Source organism: Pinus tabuliformis, chromosome Q (assembly GCF_031772625.1).
Source record: "Pinus tabuliformis cultivar Carrire ecotype Pingquan chromosome Q, CPIR1, whole genome shotgun sequence".
Taxonomy (NCBI): domain Eukaryota; kingdom Viridiplantae; phylum Streptophyta; class Pinopsida; order Pinales; family Pinaceae; genus Pinus; species Pinus tabuliformis.
The window spans coordinates 932365501-932375296 of NC_142296.1; the positions used below are offsets into that span (position 1 = coordinate 932365501).

A 9796-nucleotide genomic window follows, 5' to 3' on the forward strand; every position below is an offset into this window, starting at 1 on the left:
AACCCAGCTTGTATGGTCGGCCCTTGCAAAGCGTAAGGCAAACCATCGACGGAGGAAAGTCTTTCTTATTTATATGTTAGAAAAAAAAAAAAAAAAGAGGAAGAAAAAAAAACAAAAACCTTAATGATCATATTCATGAATCTTTAAATTACTTCATAAAGCAGCTTTATTTTCCGAACATCCGCGGATATGTTACTCGAGACCATTACAGCTTGATCATTCGGGTTTTCTAGACCTTCTCAACTATAGATTGCTCAAGGGCCCAACTTAGACCTTCCAAACTCTCAGGAGAATGTGGGTTCCCACTGGAGAAATATTCTGAAGTTTATAGCTAAAAACTGTTAGGAAAATATAACTTAAAACCCAGATTCTAACCTATTTTGTTATAACATAAGTATATTTTGTTAAGACTTGGAATTTTTGTTACGAGAAGTTTCCCAAAATGGTCCGCAAGCACCGCGAGACAACTGTGAGAATCCTCAGTTTGGATAATGTTTGTGGTATTTTCATCAGCAAATCGCCCTTATATACCCACCCTTTGCCCACTTCAAGTTCTGGGCGTTAGTGGCTCTGTGAGCAATTAGCCGGAGGGAGGACCATTTGATACCCACCCTCTGCCCACTTCAAGTTCTGGGCGTTAGCGGCTCTGCGAGCAATTACGCGGAGGGAGGACCATTTGATCACAGAACAAATGGAATTCTCTCCGGTCAGCACTCTAGGAGGGTTCTGTACATTTTTAATATTGGTAGGGAGTTTATTAGATTTTACGTATTCTTTCAACCCAGATCCCCGGTTTTCAAGTCCGCCGCTATTGGCAGCTAGTGCAGGAAACAACCGAATTCATTCATTGACGATGAAGGTGAAATCCAGTAGGCGCCAGCTCCTTTCTATGGAGTTAACGACCCATCACTACATGCAAACTCTGGATCATTTTACGTTCAAACCAGAGGGATATCGAACGTTCCCGCAGAGATATATGGTGAATAACACTTACTGGGGAGGCCCTCAAAACAATTCGCCAATATTTGTGTACCTCGGTGCCGAGTCAGAAATCACATCTCAGCTCTCTAGTTTTGGGATAATGACTGAACATGCTGCCGAATTCAGAGCGCTCATCCTCTTCATCGAGGTACGTTTTTGTTTTCGTTGATATTTTATTTTATTTCATTGCTTTTCTTTGCTTCGCTTCGCTTGCACAGAATTCATTCATGTATTTTGTGTCGTGTTACTATATGTAGCACCGATATTATGGGACTTCGATGCCCTTTGGCAGCCCAGAAGAGTCATACGCGAATGCCAGTACTTTGGGCTATTACAGTGCTTCTCAGGCCTTGGCAGATTACGCAATTCTCATCACTGATCTGAAGAAAAACTTATCAGCCAACGATTGTCCGGTAGTAGTGTTGGGTGGATCATATGGCGGAAGTACGTATTCTCTCTCCATAAATTTAGACCAGTATAGCTTTTTTTTTAACCACAAATTTAACATGTTTTAAGAAATCAAATTAATTTAATATGTTTTAAGAAATCAATTTTTTTCTTTTCTTTTTAGAGCATAAAATTTGGAAGGGCCAAATTATGTTTTTTTCCTTTTAGAAAATTTCTTTTATAAAATTTAGGCTAATATAGATTCATCTTAAATATAGATTTATAAATTTATCTTAAACACAGGTTTAACATATTTTAAAAGATCAAATTTATTTATTATTTTTTTTAGAGTATAAAATTTGGAATGTCTGAAGTATTTATTCTCTCTGTAAATTTAGACTAGTATAGATTTATCTTAATCACAAATTTAACATGTTCTAAGAGATCATATCTTTTCATAATTTCTTTTAGATTATAAAATTTAGAAAAAGAATTTCATCCATCTCATTACTTGATAATGTCAATAAATTTGAAGTAGTTCTCCCTATATACCATGTATGTGTAATTTTTTATTGTTTAAATTATATATGTATATATATATATATATATCATTTCTTGAAAATTCAATGAATTTGTGGTAGTTCTCTATATATACAATATGTAATTTTTCATTGTTTAAACATGAGTGCTTGACACTTAAAACTCTGACATATTGGCATATTAAACAATGATCCTAATTTGACTATATATTGGAAAATGGGTCTATAAAACATATTAATTCACTCGAACCGAATACACCTTCCAAATTAAAAAATCCCCTTCTTTCACTAGATATTGTAAGTATTTATTTTTTCATTAAGATTTTTTGTGCCACTTTATATTTTTCTATTAACTTTGAGATCTATTTTTCATACTTGTCAATATAAAACTCTTTGCCCTTAATATATGCTCAATATATTATGCAATTTTTTCTTCAGTATAAATCCCACAATATGAATGCAAGTGGTATGGTATTGCTCTGCAATTTTGTATTGCTTAAATTGTATTTTTGTATGCATAGAGTACATAAGTTATATAAAAATTTGCATCTCTCATGCTTGATAATCCTAATGAATTTGTAGTGGTTTTCTATATGCTTGTAGTAGTTTCCTATATACAATATGCATTTTTGTTGTTGTTTAAATTGTATTCTTGAATACATAGAACACAAAATATAAATTTATAAGTCCAAAAACAATTTGTTGAATTTGAATAAAAATATCCCAAAAACTAAAATGTAAAAATTTTAATCATAAAAACTTAATTTTTTCAATTATTTTATATGATATATACATAGTTTTTTAAAAGTATTATATAATATATTTATTGTTCATATTAAAATATTTTATATAACATGTGTATGGAGACATTTTATATATCAACTACATTGTCCACATTAATATTTTAATGTTGTTATTAATATATATTTAGGTATATATAAATATTACTTAATCTTGCATATTAAAATATTTAATTGATAACTCACATTGAAATTTTGTATTATTATGAATATTTTAAAATGTAACATATTAATTTTATATTAAGAATTAAATGAATTATATATACTTTTTTATTATTTTTATTAGGAATTACTTGATATTATTTATTATTTTTTAATTATTTTTTTTCTTTTTGAGCATTGAATATTGTATAATATACAATATTTACTTTTAATATTTTCTCTCTATAGAGAGATAGATATGAAGTAGATATAGTTAACATAAAGCATTAAATAAACTAGTTTATTTAGATCATGTGTTGAAAAGTAAAAGGTTTAAATGTCTTATATTTTTGTTTTACTTCAAATTATTTTATTTATTTTTTAAGTTGATAAGAAATTATATTATGCCATGTGGATATCAAAATATTTTATTTATAAGATAGAATAAGTAAAATATTTTTTTCGCATTAGTTGTAATATCAACAACCAATAGAGTGTCCATAGGGAGATTGGTTATTGATATGTTATAATGCTTTTATGAATATTATTTTTGTTTTTATTATAGCCAATATTATTTTTCTATTTACAAAATAATTTTATTTTTATTTTAAAAATAACACAGGTCAATTCTACATCATCCCTCTAAGGAAATGTGATCAGATTCTTGCAAAAAAAAATAATGCAGTAGTCTAACCAGACTGCTTTTTTGCACTGAAAATCATGGAAATTTCGACAATATTTTAATAAAATCTGGAAAAGATTTTTGTAAATCTAAGTTACAGTTGTCAGAATTTTTTTTTTGGTACCAGAATCCAACTACTGAATAATTTACTATCGAGCTGCACGATTCTGTGTGCAGTGTTGGCGACGTGGTTCCGATTGAAGTACCCGCACATCGCAATCGGCGCGCTTGCGTCCTCTGCGCCCCTTTTGTACTTCGAAAACTTGACGTCTCACGATGCTTATGACAGAGTTGTCACCAAAGATTTCAGAGTATGATATCCCGCTGCAACACAATTCTCAAATTAATCCATTCATAACATAACATAACAATACTTTGATTAATTCACATCCTTTTTTTGTTGGCGCAGGATGCGAGCGAGAGCTGTTATCGGACCATCAAAGAATCCTGGAAAGTGATGGAGAAAGTTGCGACTCAACCTAAAGGGCTGCAAAACTTGTCAAAAACTTTCAACACCTGCCAGTACAATCTTCACCTTTTCTCTTTGGAAAATTTCTTCTATTCTCATCTCCATTACAGATTTTCTGCCTGAAACCCTGATTTCTCCATGTTTACCCAATTAAAATTCCGGCTTCACATTGCATTTTTCAGACCTATTGGCGGTTGGGCAGACTTATTCGAATGGATTTACCCAGAATTCCAACTAGCGGCGCAGTACAATTTTTCCAGAGTGAAAGCAGTAAATAACATATACATTCTTTCTCTGCTAGTAACTTCATTCTAGTTGAATTCTGGAGGGTTGAGATGTTGGGGTTAATTCGTGATTTAATTATTTTGCAGATATGCAGAGCCATTGATAGTCAACCTCCAGGCACGGATACGCTTACTCGATTGGCTGCTGGAGTGAAATACGCTAACGGACACTCCGGCTGTTTGAATTTAACTGGTTCCGGAAATGGAAATGTATCAACCAGCGGAGGGGCATGGCAGGTTTTTCACATTTCTTCTTCTCTGAATTATGCAGGGGAGTATTAATAATGTGTAATTGTGTATTTAGTATTTTTTTCCAACTAGGAAAATCACACTTTTATACAAAGAAAAAAAACAGTCATAGCTTTATATTAAGGATATATAAAGGTCTAGAGTACATAGGTTTTAGATATATAGTCTTCTCTAAAATTGGATCACTAGGATTAAATTCCTTACATAGTTTTATTTGGGATTGGGTTATTTCACCAAATTTTTTACTGTATAATTAGTACCATAGTTACCCATCACCCAAATTAATACAAATGAATACTAAATTCGTCAATTGTGCCAGACAATTCACTTCTATTGAATCTCATTAGATCACTAGGACCAAATTCCATACATAGTCTTGTCTACGATTGGACAACTTGACCAAATTCCCCACTGTGTAATTAGTACCCTAATTACCAAATTCACCTAAATTAATATAAATAAATACTAAATTCGTCAATTGTGTCGAACAATTCACCTCTATTGGATCCCACTAGCAGCATAAGGTGAGTTACATAAGTGGCTAATTAGTAGATTATATTAATTAAAAATTTATGACTAAAAGGATTATTCCATAGAGGATGACATATACAAAGAACTGAAATGAGAGTAACAGAAGGGAAAAAAAAATAGAAGGTAAAAATAAAATTAGTTTTTCCTTTTGCATTTTGGAAATTTAGAAATAAGGAAAAGAAAGAATGTGTGAAAGTTTATTAGTGATTTTTTATTTTTATTTATTTATTTATTTTTGTTTTATGTATTGAAAAATTATAGATAAATCAGCTTTGAATATAGATTTTATAAATGTGCATTTATTACATAAATAAGGTTTGAAATTAAAAAAACAAATATTACATTTAATTTTTAGAAAAAACTTTGTTTTAGAAGTAAAAAATGGATGATAATTTTTTTGATGAATTTTATTTGTAAATTGTTATATTATTCTCTTATTCAAAATTCAAAATAAATCATAAAAACAACTAATAAAAATATAAATCTTTAAAATATCTGATTTATCCAATTTTTTCAATTGAAAATTTTATATTCAAATTTTATGATATGGAATCGGAATCCAAATTGAAATTCGAACTTAATAACTAGGATTAATTCTGACGCCTGATTAATTGTGATGTCAGTCTTGTACCGAAATCATCACCCCTGTCGCCGCAAACGAAGATACAACGATGTTTCCTTCGTCACCGTTTGATCTGAAGTCGTTTTCGGATATGTGCCAGCATTATTTTGGAGTGTTGCCCCGGCCATACTGGGTCACCACGCAATTCGGCGGATATGTGAGTATATATACACAGGGCATGCAAGTATATTTTAACGGTATCTCATTTTCATGTTTACATATTCCAATATTTTAGATTGGACGATTTCTTTATTTTATTTAAATTAAATATAAAATATATTTATATAATTAATTAATTAATTTAATTTAATTAAAATATATAATATATATTTTTAATAAGTGTTGCTATACTAATTTATATATATATATATAAATTTTTTTATAATTTTTTTTTATATGTTATATTTTAATATCTCATATTAAGTTAATTTAAATATAGTGATTTTGGAACATTTATTTCTTTGTTTTTTATTACAGAAATAAGATTTTAAAGAATGACAATTAGACTCTTTTTTTTGAAATCTGATAAATCATATTGGTAGACTTTAATCATCATATTTATTATTATATTTTATATTATTTTAATGTCTATAGTTAGAGATAAAATATTTTATTATTTTTATTATTTTAATATTATATTGAAGAGATTTTATTAAAATTTTCTTTTATATGTATTATTTTATAAAATTATTAAATTAAAATTAATAATGATGAATTATAAATTTTACTAATTTAATTTTTTTTAATATTTAATAAAGGTTTGAAATTAAAATAGTTAATAATTTATTATAAATATTATTGAAAATTTTGTATTTAAAAGTATTTAATTTATTACATGTATTTTGATTATATATGTGCAGAATATAAAGAAAGTGCTCAAGCATTTTGGAAGTAACATCATTTTTTCTAATGGTTTAAGAGATCCATATAGTAGTGGAGGGTAAGAAATTTCAATATTATTTTAATGCATAATTAATTTTGTTAATTCTTTATTTAATTACTTATATGATATAGATGAAATTGTAGTGTTGTGGAGAATATATTAAATAATATTATCATTATTTCTATTATTTATGACGTATAATTAATATTTTTTTATTGATGATTTATTTAATTATATGTATGTTTTGGGTGAAATTGTAGTGTTTTGGAGAATATATCAAAAAGCATTGTGGCTATTACTACTAAAGAAGGTATTAAGTTTGTTGCATTTAAATTTTTTCTTAATAAATTTAAACACAAAAACAGAGATGATAAAAAACAACAACTTGATGATTTGGAACTTGATAATTTGCAGGAGTCCATATCCAAGATATTGCAGCTTCAAAAAGTGATGATCCAAAATGGCTCAAGGTGCAACGATTAAAAGAAATTAAAGTCATAGCAAAATGGATTTTGGACTATAAAATTTCAGTTCTGGAGTAATGCCCCATTTATTTTTAGTTCATCAAATGACTGGATATTATTATTTGATGGAAGTTATATAAATGACCTGGTTTATTGACCTATATTTCAATGATGAGACTTAAATCTTTTAATTATTTAATTGGCATTTATTAATGATATACTAAATAGGCTCATTTAAATATTTTATAGTGATAACATGGATGGATTAATTTTATTGATATGATATAATTAAAATTACCAACCATTTATGAATATGGCACTTTGAAATGAAAATGTTGGATATATTAACTTGTGGGTTTTCTCGATGGTTTTTCTAGTGCAATAATAAACTAAAGATATATATTGATGCATGATCCCGTCAACATTATATTGCACTCTAGATTGAGTTAAGGTATCATAATATGTTGTGGTTAGATTTATGCTTTGGTTTTGATTTTGGAATCGTTTCATATTTTGATTGTAGAGTGTAGGCACATATAGCATGCTTAATGATTAGTTCACATATGGGTAAAGTGGTTGCATAGAAGTGTATGTGATACCATTAGGAGAGGAGGAATAACATTCCTATTTTTACTTCCTAGAACTCCTTTTTCGTGATGAGTTGAAAAGTTGGTGATGCTTTAACATAGAGATTGCAGATTTCCATGATGGTAGGCCACAAGTTTGGTCACCCATAAGGTATAACTATTGTGGATAAAATCATCCTATTAGTTAGGATCAAAATATCATAGAGAAATATGAATGATATTTTTTCCCCAAAACTAGAATTTCATTACTTGCAATTCGATTGATTTAAGAAACCAAGTACCTTATTATGGTGGTTTCCTTAAATGTATCTTGTATGCCAATCCTTTTATACTTTCCAACAAAACAATTCAAACCCTAAAAATTGAACACAGAGAAACAAAATCCTTTATCAACCAAATTTGTTATAAAGAAAAAAAGTATGAAAATGCATTACTCTAATTAACTTATCAAGAAAGTTAATTCACATATCCAAACCCCAACTCGAAGCAATAATTAATGAGGAACAACTACAATTTTTATTTGAAAAAAGAGATAGAGCAGTGTGGATTGGTTATAAATTAAACCGAGGTATTCGAACTAGGGTTTATGTTTCTATTATAGTTGACCTAAACTCTCATGGCTCCCCCCTAGGGTGGGGGAGGGGGGTGATTCTTCCTTTAAGAATATAGTGGCAAGTTGGGCATCGAGGAAAATAACCCACAAGCCCAACAATCCAAATGCAAAAAGATATGTTGTTCCTAGTGCTGCATCAAATCTACACAAAATAAAAAAGAGAAGGAAAATATCATTTCAGAAATAATTTATCAATAGGGGAAGAAGGCCACAAACTTTGTGTCATGCATCTCACAAACTACACAAACCATAATATTTGAAACCTCTTGGAAAATGTAGGGGAAAAGATACAATACATGAAGGACTATGCGATAATCTGCAAATTCATTGACATTTGACAGTAAGAGAGACTACTCATTAGATGGATCTAAAAGTACTGGAAATTGCATTAGGTGATTTTTCTGGTAAAAATTGGGCCTCAAAACAAAAATTATACTCACAAAATTAAATTTAAAAGTACCACTATGATTAAGATGATGATGTCATACGTAGGGGAGAATATTTTGGAAGGAAAAGAAGAAAACTATTTTTTTTATTGTATCTTTGGAATATCACCTGCTTGGTTTACTCAAATGTCAATTGTAGGTTCCCATTGAATGCAAAATTAAATTCCACATCTAACGACTACCCACTTTGAATGCTTTTGAGTAGACCAACATCGAAAAGAAATGAAAATACATGGAAAAATGTGAGTACCAACTTTGCATTCTTTTGGGTAGATCCACAAAAAAAAAATTGAAAATACATGAAAAATGTGTTCAACATGTTTTTAATGTATTTTCAACTTTTTCCGATGTGGGTCTACTCAGAAGTATGAAGAGTGGGTACTTATTAGATATGGTATTTGATTATTCATTCAATGGGTGCCTACACATGACATTTGAGTAAACCTACAAGGAGATAAGCATAGAATACAATTAAAAAAATTCTTTTCTTTTCTTTTAAAAGTTCATTACTCTCACTTTATTGTTTTAACTACTATTTTATTATTTTCCTTAGGATCCCCATTTTAGACCTTAAAATTCCCCTAATGTGAGAGATGATATAGAAATTAAATGGGTTCAAAAGGCTTTTTCACAATTATTTTCTACAATGTGGAGGAAAATAATAAGATTTTCCAAGGAGGACCATACTTATTGAATTTGAAATGCTTATATATGATACATTAAGTGGAAAGATATAACCCTAATAAAGAAGAATTCAACTCAACACCAATTTGGCTCTGACTATATTCATTATCGTAGGAATTTTGGTACCAAAATACACTGGGAGGTATAGGTAATGTCATTGGCTCATTTATAAAGACATCAGAAATGACCAAACTAGGGTGATACACATCATATGCACAATTATGTGTGTATTTATGGTCTGTAACCTCTAGTGGATATTCCACTGACTAGTTCATCATAACATATCTTATAAAATTATGCTTAAAATCCAAAATATACGCTATGAGGGTTTATTTAGCCTTAGATTTCGAATTTTTTAAATTCTTCTTTATGTTTATGCATGCAAATTATAATTATGTAGAATAGGGAATAGAAAAATAAAATTCACAAGCATT

At 29.2% G+C, this 9796-nt stretch overlaps 1 protein-coding gene across 1 annotated transcript; it reads left to right on the top strand.

The window, feature by feature from the left end:
• The first annotated feature begins 670 nt into the window (after window positions 1–670).
• LOC149222525 (uncharacterized) lies at window positions 671–7110 on the top strand. The gene is made up of 10 exons (XM_089387622.1): window positions 671–1129; window positions 1239–1425; window positions 3708–3841; window positions 3940–4052; window positions 4182–4269; window positions 4371–4520; window positions 5687–5842; window positions 6546–6625; window positions 6829–6878; window positions 6983–7110. Exons 1-10 carry the CDS (start codon window positions 692–694, stop codon window positions 7108–7110), a joined length of 1524 nt encoding a protein of 507 aa, XP_089243748.1. The 5' UTR covers window positions 671–691.
• The last annotated feature ends 2686 nt before the right edge of the window (window positions 7111–9796 follow it).

Excerpts from the sequence above, each read along its gene's own strand:
- LOC149222525 (XM_089387622.1), top strand. The coding sequence starts at position 692 with ATGGAATTCTCTCCGGTCAGCACTCTAGGAGGGTTCTGTACATTTTTA. Across the intron at positions 1,426-3,707 it reads GGGTGGATCATATGGCGGAA|TGTTGGCGACGTGGTTCCGA; the intron begins GTACGTATTCTC and ends TTCTGTGTGCAG. Across the intron at positions 6,626-6,828 it reads GATCCATATAGTAGTGGAGG|TGTTTTGGAGAATATATCAA; the intron begins GTAAGAAATTTC and ends GTGAAATTGTAG.